The 18289-nt window shown below is 47.9% G+C and overlaps 1 protein-coding gene across 8 annotated transcripts in view; it reads left to right on the forward strand.

Moving 5' to 3' along the window:
* The window catches only part of LOC137413458 (receptor-type tyrosine-protein phosphatase H-like), a 308008-nt gene extending 290400 nt beyond the window's left edge, over nt 1-17608 (forward strand). For 7 of the 8 annotated variants that reach the window (XM_078774405.1, XM_078774399.1, XM_078774401.1 and 4 more), the window contains 4 exons: nt 4770-4895; nt 7622-7782; nt 12941-13076; nt 15475-17608. In XM_078774405.1, coding sequence (XP_078630531.1) covers nt 4770-4895; nt 7622-7782; nt 12941-13076; nt 15475-15612 — 561 coding nt within the window. In that variant the 3' untranslated portion in view covers nt 15613-17608. Of the gene's footprint in view, nt 1-4769; nt 4896-7621; nt 7783-12940; nt 13077-15474 lie in introns of those variants that run through there. The other variant, XM_078774403.1, reaches the window with a different exon arrangement.
* The last annotated feature ends 681 nt before the right edge of the window (nt 17609-18289 follow it).

Below are 18289 nucleotides of genomic sequence, written 5' to 3' on the forward strand. Positions count from 1 at the left end.
TGACGTGGCGAAACAATTTTCAATAGCGTTCTTCCTTATGCCTAGATACACCCACACACCAAATTAGAAGTTGCTACTTCGCTTATTTTTCAAGATATTCAGCTCACAAGGTTCAGACATACATGGCGGTGGCCATCTTGGATTTTGACGTGGCGACTCAATTTTCAATAGCGTTCGTCCTTATGCCGAGATACACCCACACACCAGATTAGAAGTTGGTACTTCGCTTATTTTTCAAGATATTCAGCTCACAAGGTTCAGACATACATGGCATCAGGCATACATGGTGGCGGCCATCTTGGATTTTGACGTGGGTTGCACCCACACACCAAATTCGAATGCGGTCCTTCGCTTACGCAAGCACGCACGCATGCACGCCCGTACGCACACACACACGCCCGCACGCATGGACGGACGGACACACGGACGGAGGGGAAAACCACTACTTCCCCTTTCGCTCCGCTGTGCGACGGGGCACAACAAACGGCCTAAACTGACCTCATTTATCACAAGTCTATCTGCCTTTAAGGATGATGAAAATAGGATAGCCACCCCACGGGACATATCTGTCAAGTGACTAAAATACGCCGATCCTTGCCATTGACTTCTCCATCTGAAAGCATCAACCTGAGTTGTGTGGGTTTCTTGTATAAACGCCACTCCAAGTTTCTCCTTCAAACAGAGGGACAATAATAATTGATGCACCCGAAATGCATCTTTACATCCATTGACATTCAATGATCCAAGACGAAAAGTTATTGCGGTCATCATGAAAATTAAAATTCTTTGCTTTCATAAAGTAGAAACACCCAGTCTAAGTCGGTTCATTCTTAGACCCATAGATCAACAGTTGTGAAAGAAACTTCCTGACTCGGACTTGTTCAGCCATGTCTGAAGCCTTACTTTTGTGTCCTTCTCTTCTCAGTACATCTCGAGAATGCACGAGTAAATTGTAGTCTTTCCACCTTTTCAAGGCAGTTTCAACTTTCTTCCTACTATGTAAACTTTTTTCAAGGAACTCTCAAATTTCATTGCCAGGAATGCAAGAAAGATGCCCTGAAGGCAGTTCTGACTCGAAGGTCATCATCGCTCCGTGATCTTCCCAGTCCCCAATGCTCTCCTCGTCGTCACTGTCTGGGATCTCATGGTCTCTCCCCTTTGTTTTGTTTTCTCTGGGTGTCTTACCCTCTACCTCATCGTTACTTAAAACAGGCTTAGCAGAGGCTTCTGGCAACATGGATGAAACGTCCTCCGGTATTACTGGTGCAGATATTGCTGCCCCATTAGACAAAGCTGTAGGAATTGAGGATGCTACTTCCAAGGGAATGAGGAGTTCATCCATTTGAGGTGTTTCCCGGGTGGCGTGTCTGTCGACTTCCCTCTCTGCACATCTTGTGGATACAGAGGAAGTACTCAACACCTCCATCCGTACAGACACGACCTCAACTGCTTGTATGATTGGATCTTTTAGTATCCTTTCTTCAACAGAAATGGACTCCACAGTTTCCTTTGAGCATTCGGTGGTGTTTTTTCTTTGAGGAAGTTCCACTGTGGATGTAGCTTCAATTGGCTTATTGCGAAGCTTCTTTGCAGCTGTTGTTTGTGCAGCGGGATGTACCATCTCCACAACAGACCTCTCAGTCTCCTTTAACTCTGCCAAGTCAGGAGATGTCACCGGGTCGGTCGTCATTACCGCACTGGCTTTAGTTATAGATATTTTGCTTGTCTGTTCGCTCTTTTGCAGATCATTAGCTGCACTTGGCAGTCGATTCTGGTACTTGAGTACCAGATCATGTATAGATTCATGATCTGGTACTTGAGGATGAGTACCTATTTCTTCTTCCATTTGTTCAGGTTCTGTAACGATCTCGATTTCTTCCAGAGCACCTGACTTTGTTGATCGTTTTGCCATGTCCTTATCAGTTGTATCCTCAGAAGTATCAACATGATCACCATTCCATAATCTTCTGGCTCCGATTTTCTCTTCTGTGCCCTTTTCCCTTTCCCTAACTTTACCATTTGCCATTGGTCTATGTCTGAGGGTAAGCTATGGCCAGGACATGGCACAGAAACCTCTGAAGTACTACTTTCCTCTTCCTTCAACTCTTCTGGACATGGAGGAGCAGGTACCTCTTTACTGATATCTGGAGTGATATTCTCATTTTCCTTTTGCTGTTCAACGCTCCGAGGAGCAGACACTTTCTTTAAGACAATGGGACAGTCTGCTCTCAAGTGATCCTTTGCCTTACAAATATGACAACAAGGCTCATTGGTCATATAAAAGACCTTAAAATTCTTGCCTTCAAACAATTCCATGTCTATTGTACAGTTCAATGGAAACTTGGCTTTTAAAAGACAAGATATGACGTAGTGCAGGCTCACGACATCCGAGAGGCACAGGCCTAATGTGTGATCTTAGCACCCCAATCGCTCCAAGAATGGCACGGCCACATGATGAGCAATAAAGGGAGGCATGTTAGAGAGTATGATTGGTGTTTGAAGGCTCGAAAGTGGTTCTACTTGGACAAACAACCCTCCTACAACAATGCCTTTCTCTATCACCTTATTCGCTGCAGCCTCGGATTTAAGGAAGAACACAGCTCTTCCATACATTTTAGAGGCTGCAACTATTACTGATGAACCAACCACAATGGACATTGCACCACATACGCTTTCATTTGGGTGGTTTGTCCCAACTCGCATCTCACGCCATGTTTCCTTGTCAAAGACTGAAACGGGTGTGCTTTTCCCCCCACACCTGCACCAGAAGTGGCCGCAGTGACATCAGCCCATTCAGTTAGCATCGGCATGATTCAAAAATAATTAATTGTCCCTCTAAGAACCAAGGTAACAAAAACACGTTATTAATCAAATAACACTCACTCACACACCCGATCACCACAGTGTGCGAATTCAGCATACTAAATGATGATTAAACCAAAGAACAAAAGGATCGCTAAGTACGTTAACAATAATGCCGCAATAAGGCGTAACTAGTCCAACACGGGGTGCGGCCGCACGCCGCGGCTAGGCCTGAACACAAAAGGACTAATTAAATCACACGGAACATCAAAATAAAATAAGAAAATGAACCAACTCGGTTCAGATACCCAAAACAAAACAAAAATACAAACGAAAACGGAGGAGGATGAGGAGGAAATGTCGAAAAGTTGCACATCTCGAGGAGCAGCAAAATGGTGTGGCATAGTAGTAGTGGTAGTAGTGGCAGCAGCGACAGCAGCGGCAGCAGTAGCAGTAATAGTAATAGTAATAATAGAAAAGATAGAAAATAATAATATAAATAATAGAAAATAATAGTGGTAGTATACTGCCACTAGTATACTAGTAAAAAAAAATAGAAAAGTAGTGGTAGTTGTAGCAGCAGCAGCAGTAGCAGCAGCAGCAGTAGCAGTAGCAGCAGCAGCAGCAGCAGTAGCAGTAATAGTAATAGTAATAGTAATAATAGAAAAGATCATGGTTTGGGATTGGGGATGATCTGCGAGGTATTTTAAACTTTAAATCATTTTCTCACAATTCATTACTTATTAACACACAAGCCACCACATGTTGCCATCTCCAAGGTTAGATCCACACATACAATGCTTTATAAAAACTCGAATTATTTTCGGATTTCAACTCAGATACCGATATAATTGGTGAGATGGTGAGCTCCAATCGTCAAATGTGGTATCAGATGTGAAAATAACTGTTAATTAAGACATTACTATGATCGGTAAGATGGATGAAGGAGTCACAAGATCCTCTCAAATGTGCTAATCACTCAAAAACCGAAAATAGTACAAACACAACCTATAGATTTAAAAGTAATTTTACTGCTCATCTAACAACACAACTTTTAACGGTGAAAGTATAGTTTGTAGAAAAAAGGTAACCACCTGAGCTAACTTCTCCAAGTGTACACCTTGGAAAATACCCGGCAACACTGGGTAACTTTGCTAGTCTATATATATAAAACACAGTTTGTGTGTGTGTGTGTGTGTGTGTGTGTGTGTGTGTGTGTGTGTAATGTTACCGATAGACTCCTAAACGGAGAGGCTTACGTGCTTGATATTTGGCATAGACATGGCCATTGAGCCTGGGACGAACATGGCCGAACTCAAAATATTTGACGATCCATATTTTTTATTCATATTTACCTCAGCGCATTTCAGCGCACGGAATCAACGGAATCAGAGCAGGTGGGCGCTGATTCGCTCAGAGTGATCACGTGATGACGCTATGAACGCTATGAACGATATGACGCTATGAACGCTATGACGCTATCAACGCTATGACGCTATGAAAAAAAAAATCGCTATGAACGATATGACGCTATGAACGCTATGACGCTATGAAAAAAAAATCGCTATGACGCTATGAAACGCTATGAACGCTATGAACGCTATGAACGCTATGACGCTGACGCTATGAAAAAAAAACATCGCTATGACGCTATGAACGCTATGACGCTATGATGCTATGAAAAAAAAAATCGCTCGCTTTGCCAAGGGGCTCGCTCCCCCACTCTGTTCCCCTCCCCTCCCCTTCCCCCTCCCCCTCCCCTCCCCCGCCCGGCAATGCCGGGTACTTCTGCTAGTAAATTATAAGCAAAAGTCCAGGTCATATTCTAACAACCGTTGCAAAGGGAGGTATGTTAGAGAAAAAATTTATAGGTAAAATTTTAGATCTCAGCTGCAATTACTGAGAAAAAAACATTTCACCGCTGTCCTCTCTTGAACATTAATAATGTATTCTGTCTGTGTGGGAAGCTCAAATGTGAACGTTATTGGCCAATGGATGAGGAACCACTGTGTTTTGGAGACATCAACGTGACATGCTTCAGTGAGGAAAAACACAGCAAAGACTGGATCATCCGGAAGATGCAGATACAACACGTAAGGAAACATGTCTGTTGCACACACTTTTTGACGTGGAAATGGTTCTCTGCCTCACTTCCATCATACAGTACATAAAAAAAACCTTGTTGGTACAGCCGTCCCTGTGCAAACCAATATGAGCTATAGCAACTTTATGCAATGTGTGAGCAATTGCGTGACCGGCTGCATGATTATCTTGTAATACCTTCAGAACCGAGAGAGAGAGTGAGAGAGAGAGAGAGAGAGAGAGAGAGAGAGAGAGAGAGAGAGAGAGAGAGAGAGAGAAAGAGAGCAAGAAAAAGAGAGAAAGACAGCAAGAAAAAGAGAGAAAAAGAGAGAAAGAGAGAGAAAAAGAGAGTGAAAAAGAGTCAGAAAGAAAAATTGAGAGCAAAAGAGAGAGAAAGAGAGAGATACAAAGAGAGAGAAAGAGAGAGAGACAAAGAGAGAGAAAAAGAGAGAGCAAAAGAGAGAAAAAGAGAGAGACAAAGAGAGACAAAGAGAGAGAAAGAGAGAGAGAAAGAGAGAGAGAAAAAGAGAGAGACAAAGAGAGAGAAAAAGAGAGAGACAAAGAGAGAGAAAGAGAGAGAGAGAAAGAGAGAGACAATGAGAGAGAAAAAGAGAAATAGAGAGAGAAAAAGAGAGAGAAATAGAGAGAGAAAAAGAGAGAGACAAAGAGAGAGAAAAAGAGAGAGACAAAGAGAGAGAAAAAGAGGGAGACAAAGAGCGAGAAAAAGAGAGAGAAAAAGAGCGAGAAAAAGAGCGAGAAAAAGGGAGAGAAAAAGAGCGAGAAAAAGAGCGAGAAAAAGAGCGAGAAAAAGAGAGAGAAAAAGAGAGAGAAAAAGAGAGAGAAAAGGGTGAGAAAAAGAGCGAGAAAAAGAGCGAGAAAAAGAGAGAGAAAAAGAGCAAGAAAAAGAGCGAGAAAAAGAGCGAGAAAAAGAGAGAGAAAAAGAGCGAGAAAAAGAGAGAGAAAAAGAGAGAGAAAAAGAGAGAGAAAAAGAGAGAGAACAAGAGCGAGAAAAAAAAGAGAGAAAAAGAGAGAGAAAAAGAGAGAGAAAAAGAGCGAGAAAAAGAGCGAGAAAAAGAGAGAGAAAAAGAGCGAGAAAAAGAGCGAGAAAAAGAGCGAGAAAAAGAGAGAGAAAAAGAGAGAGAAAAAGAGCGAGAAAAAGAGAGAGAAAAAGAGAGAGAACAAGAGCGAGAAAAAAAAGAGAGAAAAAGAGAGAGAAAAGGAGCGAGAAAAAGAGAGAGAAAAAGAGCGAGAAAAAGAGCGAGAAAAAGAGCGAGAAAAAGGGAGAGAAAAAGAGAGAGAAAAAGAGCGAGAAAAAGAGAGAGAAAAAGAGAGAGAAAAAGAGTGAGAAAACGTTATTTTCTCGCTCTTTCATGTTTTGCTGATCTTTCATGTTTTGCTGAAAAAGTCATGTTTTGCTGATAAATCTAAATAGACAAGAGCTCTATTAAAAAGGAATGGACTTCTTCTCTGCAGGGATGTTACCAGGATATCTCTGCAATATTACCAGGTTGATGGAACTTATTTCTGATCTCTGACTCGTTTTCCTGTTGATGTCAAATCTTGCAGCAAGGAATTTAACATTAGACATATTAGTGATGGTTGTACCCCTCAATGCAAGTCTGGAGCCAAATCTTCCCCACTCTTTTCTGCTGCCCAGATTCGTCAGGACAGCACGGGCACGGTCAGAGTGCCGATCGGTCCCCATGGACCGGCCCTTTCCCTCTTCTTTCTCTTTCTCTTTGTCTCCTTCTTTCTCTCTTTCTCAAATGGTTAAAAGGATAAGTGGAAGGAACTTTTAAAAGCGAGATTGTTAAGTTTGGTGGAATTTTATGACATTAGATAATATTTGTGGATAAGGGGAGTACAGTATACTGTACCTACAATATACCTGTTCTCAGAAGGCTTTCTTAAAGAACCAGCCATGCCACAGGCTGCTAATTAAGGTTTGAGCATGTGATGTGGGAGGTAGAATAGCAAAATGGATCCAAAGATCTGGTTTAGCAATAGGAAACAGAATGGTTGTCAAAGTCAATCAGATTGCATATTAGTGAGGAACCTCAAGGATCAGTATTGGGACACTTATTGTGGGCAATTTTATACTATAGATTTGGATTGTAGGCAGGAGCAAACTTTACATTTGCAAATGATAGGAAAGCCAGTGGGAAGAAGAGATGGTGAGGAGGGGATCAGATCCAGGACAGCTTGGCTACTATAGGTCTTTATGGTAAACTTCCATGTTGTTGTTCAGGTGTCCACCCATCCTTCAGGATGAACAACAAACCGAAGAGCTTGTTCGATGCTACAGGAATCTGGTTCATAACAGCCGAGTAAACCCCTGAGAAATCCGTTTCACCAGAACAAGCAGCAAAAGCTTAGAGCGACATCAACATTACAGGCGTAGTTTAGTGTAGGACACCACAGCAGTCATAAACAACCCTCTACCTGGTTTAAACAAAGACCCATTGTTTGGCACAGTAATAGGTGCCTCCTCATGGTGGACACTAAAGATCCCATGGTGTCCTTCGTGAAGAGTAGCCAAGTTATTGCCAGCACCATCGCCAAATTACAGATTTTGGCAGGGTTTTTTTTGGAGGGTGAAAGTTTTTCATGAACTGGTTGGGAAGGCCAGTCCTTGTATGATTTGTCCATTAAATGTATATACTGTATCTGGTTTGTAATGAGATGACTATCATACAAGTACTTCCTCGGCCCTCTTCATCTTCATGTTTCTCCTCAGATGAAAAGCATGCAACGTCGACCGATCTATCACTTCCACTTTCTTTCTTGGCCCGACTTTGGTGTGCCGGCTTCAACAACATTGGAGTGGTTTGTCCGTCTCTTCCAAGGGCATGTGCTTGGGAACGGGTGCAGACCCGGGCCATTTGTGGTCCACTGCAGGTGATATCTGTTGTGTAAAACCAATCAGGTCCACACAACTTTAGTCCAACGGGTTGGTTTAATTGCATTTAGATCATAACATCATCCTGTAAAGTAGAAAATACAATAAGTATACGATGTGACATCTCATGGGTCCATTCATATCATTCAATGCAAGCAAGCTGGACAATCTATGCAGGCGTACCGTTAGCGAGTCTACCAGATGTAACATGTCACAGGAGAAGTCTCGGAGCACCGTTCGCAGCAGCGGGTCTTATAGTCACGCCCCTAGCGGTGTCAACGAGCAGCGAGCATCACCCCGGCCGGGTTCAGTACGAATACGATTTCACAACATTCTCCCCCCCGTCAGAATTATACGGCAGCGCGGCTAAAGCGAGTGAGCGTCAGCACGAATAGGGTGCAGAACATCAGTCGACCCAACCGTATCGGGCCGGGCGGCGAATTTCTCTGCCAGCACGCGTCCGAAATTCCCCGGGTACGGCATCACGTATCCCCGTGTCCCCGGCGTCAGAGGCGCCAACAGGGTCGGGTGACGAAGGGGGTAACTCCAAGTCGTCGGGCCCAGGTAGTCTCGGCGAGGGGAGGGTCGGTAGACTTTCGGCGATGGGAGCGTCGGGAGAGGCCATCGTCTCATAGATGGGTTCGATCGGTTCGTCCGATTCCCTACTTAGGTCGTCGACCCCGCAAGGGGCAAGGTGACAGACAGAGACAGTAGTCTCACGGCCATCAGTCGTCATCACACGAGCATGCTCAGGATTAGCCTGGAGAATCTGCACTTTGTCCACTAGGGGGTCGTACTTGCTCGCGCGAACCGCCCATTTAAGGTAGGCCGGCCCGGGCCCAGCGAGCCAACTGGGCAAAGACCGTATACACCCCGAGCTCCTGGGGTGGTGGAAAAGTCGCTCGTGGGGAGTTTGGTTGGTTGCCGTACTCAGGAGAGCCCTGATCGAGTTCAACGCCGCAGGTAGCGACCAAGCCCATTTATCGAGGCCCCGGCCGAGGGTCCGGAGGTGGAGCATGACGGCCCTCCAGATAATCCCGTTGAAGCGTTCGATCTGCCCATTAGCCTGGGGTCTGTACGGCGTGGTGTAACTAGACGCAATGTTATTTTGGAGCAGATAGCCGCGCACCTCCTGAGACAAGAAGACCGCACCCCGGTCGGTATGGACATAGGCCGGGTAACCGAACATTGAGAACAAGTTCTGTAAGCATCGCATCACCGTGGCAGCAGTCATGTCCGCGCACGTATAAGCAAAGGGGAATCGCGAGTACTCATCAACGATAGTGAGCAGATAGCGAGAGCCGCTCGACACCGGCAATGGGCCCTTGAAATCCATCGCCAAGCGTTCCCACGGGCGTGTAGCCTTCACCAGAGTCCCCATGGGAGGGTTATAGAAACGCGGTTTGATTTCCGCGCAGATAGCGCAGTCGCGACAGATATGGCGGATATCGTCAATCGAGTATGGGAGATTCCCACACCGCACAAAATGAGCGAAACGCGTTATGCCGGGATGACCTGCAGTGGCATGCAGCACCCGTAGGCCCTCCAAAGAGGTGATACCGGCACATGTAGCCGGTCGTGATAAGGCATCGGCGGCCTGGTTATCCTTCCCCGGGCGATATTTGATGGTGTAACAGAAGTCGGCGAGTTCGATACGCCAGCGAGTGATTTTCTCGTTCTTAATGCGCTGGGCGTGTAAGGTGTCGTACATGAACGCAACGCTTTGCTGGTCCGTGATGATTTGGAAGCTCCGCCCGAGTAAGTATGGGCGCCATCGCCGAATAGACTCGACGATCGCATACGCTTCCTTTTCAACGGACGAGTGTCTCCGCTCAGCGGTGGTAAGAGTCCGTGAAAAGAAAGCCACGGGACGCCCCCCTTGGGAGAGGGTCGCCGCGATGGCCTGAACCGAGGCGTCACTTTCGAGGACGAACGAGCCGCTCTCGTCGATTGTCGCCACGGCGGCTCGGGCGATGTCGGCCTTAAGGCCTTCAAAGGCCGTCAATGCGGCCGGACTCAGGGGGAAGGTGTCGCAGGCCACAAGGGGGCGAAGTTTCATGGAGAAACTTTGCACCCATTTGGAGTAATGGGCGAACAGCCCAAGGGCGCGCTTCAGGGACGCCCGATCGCAGGGAGGGGCCATGTCGAGCAAAGGTCGCAGACGCTCCTTATCCGGAGTGACAGAGCCATGGGTCACGGTGTACCCCAGAAGATCTATCGTGCGTAGGGAGTATTGGCACTTATCCTCGTTCATAGTTAAGTGATACCGCTGCGCGACCTCAAGGAAGCGCTTCAGATTAGCATCATGGTGCCCTTGGTCATATCCACAAACCGTAAGATTATCGAGGTAGACGAAAACATCGGTTAAGTGCTCCCGCGCAACGAGGTCATCCGTGGCCCTCTGGAAACAAGCGACCCCGTTCGTTAACCCAAAAGGCAATCGCGTAAATTGGTACAACCGCTGCCCCGACTCAAATGCGGTATAGATACGATCCGCCCTAGAGATAGGGATCTGGTGGTACGCACTACGGAGATCGAGAGTGCTATAGACCGAATACTGGGACACCTGTTGCACGAGCGCGTCCATCCCCGGAAGGGGGTAGGCATCCAGCTGTGTAAAGCGGTTAATCGTTTGGGAATAGTCGATTACCATGCGTCTGCGATGGGCCTCGCTGCGCACCACCAAGACCTGGGCGCGCCACGGCGACCTACTAGGTTCTATGATGCCGTCTTTCAAGAGCTGAGCCGTTTCGTCCGCAATAAACTGCATGTCAGCGCAAGAGTAGCGTCGTGATTTTACCGCGACAGGGGTGCAGTCGGAGGTTAGATTGGGGAACAGCGAAAGTGGCTGGACGTCCATTTGCGCTAAGGCGCACACCGCAAGCGCGTCGTCCGCCCCCACAACAAGAGTGTCAGGCCCACCAAACTCCATTACCAGACGTCCATGCAGCTTAAGAAAATCGTGTCCTAACAGAATATCAGCACATAATGCGGGTAAAACCATAAGGTGTACATCAGGGAAAACCCGTCCCTTTAGCACGAGTTTCAATCGGCATTCCCCCTTCGTGCTGAGTCGAAGCCCCTGGGAAGCCATGAAGATCCATCTCGTAGACCTCCAGATCCGCCATCCATGCCTGAGCACAAGTCGCTGGTCGATAAAACTATCCGTAGATCCTGTATCCACCAAGGCCCGAACACAATGGCCTTCGACCCTGAGGGGAATAAGGGCTTGAGCCAGGCCAGACGAGGCTGCTGGGAGCGGGACTGAGCCCCCCGAATGGGTCGGACCAGCCTCGCGGGTGGATCCTACGCCAGCAGCAGTTTTGCGGTCGTGGCCGGAGTCTGTGTTGACCATGGGGAATCCATTATCGTCATCAGAGGGCTTTCCCAAGCATTCCAGTGTTTCGCGATTCAAAAACTGACAATTCTGACGGGAAAAGGCCTCCGTAGTATTTGAAATCGCCTTTTGACACTTTTGGCAGAAAAAGGCTTCCGTAGTATTCGAAATCGCCTTTTGACATTTTTGGCAGCAAAAGGCCTCCGTAGTATTTGAAATCTCCTTTGTCGGGGCGTGGGCCGCCGTTAGCTCGTGGACGACTCAAGGAGAACGTTCCGCTGGGGCTTGGCGAGGCTTCAAAGCCCCTTGTGTGGCCCGGAGTTTGGTCAAGGACACGTCCTTTGTGCCCGATGGAGAATGAGACGGTGGTGGCTGTCCGGTGACGCCCGCCAAGGACGTCTGAGCGCCCAGGGGCCCGCAGAGAGGGGCCCTCCTCTTCGAAGTCGGGTAAGGCGCCGGGTGTCGGGCTCGGCTCGCGGGCTCCGCAATGAGCCCATTCAAGGTCGCCGCGCCTGCGCGACCGCGACCGCGCGAGTCAATGAGCCGCGAGCCGCGTGCCGTTTTCCTGCACACTTTCGCGTAATGTCCCTTTTGCGAGCACAAATGGCATATAGCGTCTCGTGCCGGACACACGACCCGGGCATGACGTGGCCCCCCACAGAAAAAGCATGCGGCCCCGCGTAAGGCCTTGGGTCTGGTCGTAACGGCAGCCGTCAGGGCTGGGCCTTCCTCCGGAGCATCCCGGAGTTCAGCGAGCGGATCCGCGTCCTCGGCGGTAGCACTCTCTGGCCGGGCGTGTAGTGAGGTGCCCGCCAAGAGGCGCGTGCGATCATAGGTGTTCGATTGCATCCGCGCTTCGGTGTATACTGTCCCTTGCTCGAGTGCCGTAGCGAAGGTCAGGTCGGTCTTCTCCAAGAGTTTGAGCCTTAGTTCCTGGGAGGAGACCCCTGCAACGAAGGCATCTAAAAGACGATCATCCTGAGCCTGCGCGGGAGTCCGTGGCTCCCTGACGCTGTCCAGCAAAAGCTGCCGGAGCTCCTGGGCGTAGTGGTCCATCGCCTCGTTGGGTTGCTGACGTCGCGTTTGCAGCAAATATCGTGCATACACCGGGCTTTTTTCCTTTATGTACAGCCGTTTGAGCTCCGCGATGGAGAGGTCATACGTCACGCATTGAGCGATAGCGTTGTACACCCGGTAGTCGATTTTTGAATGGAGAGTTGCTAGCTTCGCGGCAGCCGTCGGAGCGGTCTCAGGCTCATCAAAAAGATTCTCCAATTGTCTGAGCCAGTGCTTCAGCTGCAAGCCACCATCCGGGGCTTGCGGGTCGGCGCAGAATACGGACACCGTCAGCGTCTTGTTGCCAGCCATGTCGGTAGATCTTAAATGCAATTAAGTGTTGTGTAAAACCAATCAGGTCCACACAACTTTAGTCCAACGGGTTGGTTTAATTGCATTTAGATCATAACATCATCTTGTAAAGTAGAAAATACAATAAGTATACGATGTGACATCTCATGGGTCCATTCATATCATTCAATGCAAGCAAGCTGGATAATCTATGCAGGCGTACCGTTAGCGAGTCTACCAGATGTAACATGTCACAGGAGAAGTCTCGGAGCACCGTTCGCAGCAGCGGGTCTTATAGTCACGCCCCTAGCGGTGTCACCGAGCAGCGAGCATCACCCCGGGTTCAGTACGAATACGATTTCACTACAATATCACCTAGAAAATGTTTACCACCTGGGGTTATCAAACCCACAAAGTAATCGAGCACAATGCATGGAAGTGAAACGATGTTTGTGGACGGTTTTCATTTTCAGTGCTGGTGTAGGCAGGACGGGCACGTTCATTGCCCTCGACATGCTCCTGCAGCAGATTGAAGAGTCCAATTACGTGAACGTGTTTCACTTGGTGACTGAAATGAGAAAATCTCGTATGAACATGATACAGACAGAGGTGAGACTAAAATACAGCCAATCAATAGTTTTTTCCTGTGACGTCACTACATCTGGGCGTTTCGCTGGTTGACCGCCATTTTGGAGGAGATGCGACACGAACAAAAAAAATACGTGTGAAAATGATCATTGGTGTATTGTTGTTAAATATGAGGTGATGGCTCTTAAAACTCCGGTCTCCGGTCCTTCTCCTCCATAATGGTGAATAACTGAAGTCACTGAGGTCTTTTAGTAAACCTGGAGGACAAATGAGATTAGGGAAGTGAAGCCAACCGGAAGTGCTCCAGTGGCCATATTAGCGTGCCGATAATTTTGTAAATAAACTACAGGAAGAGTAGAAACTGATTGCTCTCAAATATTGTTTTCATGGAAAATTGTCGACTCTCTTGAGTTATTTTCTCCATAATTGTGAGACGGAGTCGGGATTCATCCAGCATCAAGATGCTCGGACTTGGGACCAAACAAAGGTGCAGTTGAAGAGACAATGACGTCTCCAACAGAATACATAAAAACATAATTATAAGTGGGTATACTTACACGACTAGGCCTCGTCCTGCCATTATAGTCACTCGATTGTGATCCACCATAAACCCATAAACTGTTGATGATACCTGTTATTCTTTATTGATGAGAGAACAAGATCAGTTTGTTGTCCTTCTCTCTGATACACTCGTCACCTTTCTGTTCATCACCTGGTGATGGAATCGGACTTTACAGTAGCATTCAAAGATACTCCAAATCAGTGCGAACCTGTGATTATTGCTGCGGCTTCTGAATCAAACATGTGTTCACTCAGCGAGTCGAATGTGGATCCTCCAAATCTGCTACACTGGTGCTTAATGTCTCGGCCACAATGTCCACCTTCATGACGTTACTTTTATACTCGGTATGCTTCTTCCTTACTTTGTTTCCGAGCGATCAGGAGGCAGGAGGGGGGCAGGGCAGGGGGGAGCGGGAGAGGGAGGTGGAAGAGCAGGAGGATGGTGAGAGGGGAGCAGGATGGGGGTGAGAGGGGAGCAGGAGTAGTGATAGGGAAACAGGAAGACGGGGAGGAGGCGGAGGTGGCAGAGCAGGAGGATGGTGAGGGGGAGCAGGATAGGGGTGAGAGGGGAGCAGGAGAGGGAGGGGAAGAGCAGGAGGATGGTGAGGGGGAGCAGGATAGGGGTGAGAGGGAAGCAGGAGAGGGAGGTGGAAGAGCAGGAGGATGGTGAGGAGGAGCAGGATGGGGGCGAGAGGGGAGCAGGAGTAGTGATAGGGGAACAGGAAGACGGGGAGGAGGAGGAGGTGGCAGAGCAGGAGGATGATGAGGGGAGCAGGATGGGGGTGAGAGGGGAGCAGGAGTAGTGATAGGGGAACAGGAAGACGGGGAGGAGGCGGAGGTGGCAGAGCAGGAGGATGATGAGGGGAGCAGGATAGGGGTTAGAGGGGAGCAGGAGTAGTGATAGGGGAACAGGAAGACCAGGGGGAGGCAGAGGTGGCAGAGCAGGAGGATGGTGAGGGGAGCAGGATGGGGGTGAGAGGGGAGCAGGAGTAGTGATAGGGGAACAGGAAGACGGGGAGCAGGAGGAGGAGGTGGCAGAGCAGGAGGATGGTGAGGGGGGAGCAGGATGGGGGTGAGAGGGGAGCAGGAGGAGGAGGTGGCAGAACAGGAGGGTGGTGAGGGGGAGCAGGATGGGGGTGAGAGGGGAGCAGGAGTAGTGATAGGGAAACAGGAAGACGGGGAGCAGGAGGAGGCGGTGGCAGAGCAGGAGGGTGGTGAGGGGGAGCAGGATTGGGGTGAGAGGGGAGCAGGAAGAGGGCGCATGGGTGTTCCAAATTACCAATAAGCTTGAAGAGCGCTTGCCAAGTGGCTTAAGCACCCAAGTTGCACTCCAACGAAATGGTAAGGAATGGTTGCCTTGGCAAGCGATAGCAAACTGATTGGTAATGGAGCATGGGTGAGAGGACTGGGGGGGGGGGGGGGGGGGAGTCAACTCCCCCAAGATGAAGGGGCCTGGCCTGTGCTCCTCAGGAACCATTGTGAATCCAAGGAAAGACGGTTTTTAGTCCTTGCCAGAAGTGTTCGTGCAAAAGAATGCTACACACTAAGGCAGTGATCTTTTTCGAGGAAAATCGAATGAAATCGCAGTAGAATTGACGAAAGCAAAGATTTCAGAAATTAAACTTAAATCTACTGCGTCAGAAACATCTACGATGGCCGCCGGAGCACTTCAAATGGGCTTCACTCGCGCTAATAGAGATACCGGACACTGCGCATTGCACCTCCAGGTTTCTTATGAGACCTTCGTGGCCAGCATGATGTCACAATAAACCTGTCAGTACAAACACGTTTTACCTGTACGTTCTGGCTTGCTGTATAATGTCTCATTAATCCCATGTATCTGTTCCTCTTCAAACAGGAACAGTACATCTTTATATACAAATGTCTGAGGAGCATCTTGAGGGAACGCATGACGAGTGTGTACTATGAAACCGCACCTTCGGAGAATGGCGGCACCGACGTTATCTACGAGAACACGGAAGCACTAAAATACTGATGTTCAGGGATGGGGATTTATGAAATGTTTGCAATTTTCAAACATTCCGTAGTTGATCAGTAGTTTCTTTTGAATTTCAGAAATGCCATTTGTATTCTGGTTTCTGCTGCTGTTTTAGCACTTTGAGCAATTTAAACCCGAGAGATTTTCACATAGAAGTTGCAATCGTGGCCTGAAATCTGAGGACCAGTCAATAAGTAACCTTAACATGGCGATATAAATTCGAGAATGTAATGTGTGTAGTTTTGGACGACATATGTTATATCTGTAGGTAAGAGGCATGTTTTGCCTGTTTTAGATCTGGCAACATTGAGCGTATGAAGTCAGTGGAGCAGTTCCAAGATGGCGGCTCCCTTGGAAGCATGCACCAGGGAGGAGCCGTTTTTCACTTTTCTGTCATCCGTTTCTTGTCATCCGACACTTTTCTGTCATCCGTTTCTTGGGAAGTAAGGGTGTGAATCCCAGAGAAATCCAACGCAGAATGAAGATGCAATATGGTGATGCATGTTTATAGCTGCAGCAGGTGTATGACTGGGACAGGAAGTTTAAAAGTGGAGTGTCCAGTGTGGCAGACGCTGCTCGCTCGGGCCGGCCTCACACAGCCGACACACCAGAAATGGCTGCAGGAGTTGTGCGTTTGCTAAGGGAAAACCGTCGCATTACGCTGGATGAAGTGGTCTCCGAATTGAACATTAGTCATGGTTCAGCACAGGGGTGGATCAAGGAATTTTTTGACGGGGGGGAGGGGGGTGCATGAAACCATAGCGCTGGGGGGGGGGATAAAAGGGGGGTCTGGGGGTCCTCCCCCAGGAAATTAAAAAAAATTGATCGTCAGAAACGGCATTTCGTGCGTTCTTGGAAGTTTCTGCAGTTCCTTGTGTTCTTCCCTGGTCTAACAGTTCAGCAGATTCGCACCGCCTGCACCCTCATCCTGGATCGAAGGGGGGGGGGGTGCGCGGGCACCCCCTGCACCCTCCCCCTGGATCCGCCCCTGCAGCACACCATATCATTCACAATGTGCTGGGGTTCCACAAAGTGTCTACAAAGTGGGTGCCGAGACAGCTCACACCCGAACTGAAGGCGAGTGGACACATGTGAAGAACTTCTGCGACATTACGAAACAGAAAGCGACGCTTTCTTACAGCGTGTAGTGACTGGGGATGAAAGCTGGGTCCACTACTTTAAGCCAGAAACGAAGAGGGCAAGCAAAGAGTGGCGCCATTCAAATTCACCGAAGCCCAAAATATTCCGCACACCAGTGTCCGCTGGAAAGGTGATGCTGACACTCTTCTGGGATAGCCGAGGCCCACTTGTAAAGCATTACATGTCCAGAGGGATCACAGTCACCAGTGCATCATACTGCGACCTCCTTAATAATCATCTGAAACCAGCAATCAGATCAAAACGTCGTGGAATACTCACTACCGGTGTTTTGCTGCAGCATGATAATGCTCGGCCCCATACTACCTGCGCTACAGCTGCAACAATCAAGGACCTGCATTTTGAGTGTCTTCCTCATCCACTCTACTCGCCAGACCTCGCCCCTTCGGATTACCACATTTTTGGGACACTTAAAGAGGCGCTTGGTGGAACCACTTTCCGATCCGATGAGGTCCAAGAGGCGGTGCACGAATGGCTACACAAGCAGCCAAAGATTTTTTTTTCTAGAGGAATCCAGGACTTAGTAAAGCGCAGGAAAAAATGCATTGAACGCAATGGAGATTATGTTGAAAAATAACACAGTTGTTACACACGTACATGCAATAAACAAGTTGTGAAAAATATTTTAAGGTTACTTATTGACTGCCCATCGTATGATCAACAAGTTCTAGTTTGTGATCATGGAAAGTCAAAAGTACATTATTTCTTAAGCTCATCAAGGTGGGTTTGAACTCATTTTTGGGCTGTCTTACAGAAATTACTCAACTTAAAATTACAAACTTGTATTTGCTGCTTTATGGAAAAAAAAAAAAATTAAAACAAGGTCTGTACTTTATGGACAAGCTGTCACACAAGTCACACATATGCAAAGACTTTAACCAACACGAGGCTCCACTCTGCAAAGATCACCAATGAGAGAGAACTTGGTGGCATAAGGGAATGGTGGCTGGATGGTCGGTAAAGCCAAACGACGGGAGTGAAGAGCATCCCAGAGTGAAAATATTAATCACCTCTGTTCACTTCTTCCTCCCTTCTTCCCCCATGCTGTCATAGCGAAGGGGCATTTTACACATCTTCACCCTGCAGACCAATCCCCACCAGAGGCCTTCCACCAAGTGTCCACCCAGGCCAATGAACAAATATCTGTCTTACACTTTGATAGACAGCTGCTGGGAGGAGAGTATTCAATGATATGTACCCTCCTTTACTGCCCAGCCCCACCCATGTTTTCAAAGAACGTGAGATGGGACATGTCAACGTAGATATTTCTAGAAGCACAACTTCACACAAGTAGGTTTTAGAACCTTTCTACAACTTCGCACAAGTAGGTTTTAGAACCTTTCCACAACTTCCCACAAGTAGGTTTTAGAACCTTTCTACAAGTTCCCACAAGTAGGTTTTCGAACCTTTCTACAACTTCGCACAAGTAGGTTTTAAAACCTTTCTACAACTTCCCACAAGTATGTTTTAGAACCTTTCTACAAGTTCCCACAAGTAGGTTTTCGAACCTTTCTAC

The sequence above is a fragment of the Myxine glutinosa genome, chromosome 3, assembly GCF_964187855.1.
Source record: "Myxine glutinosa chromosome 3, kmMyxGlut1.1, whole genome shotgun sequence".
Classification (NCBI taxonomy): domain Eukaryota; kingdom Metazoa; phylum Chordata; class Myxini; order Myxiniformes; family Myxinidae; genus Myxine; species Myxine glutinosa.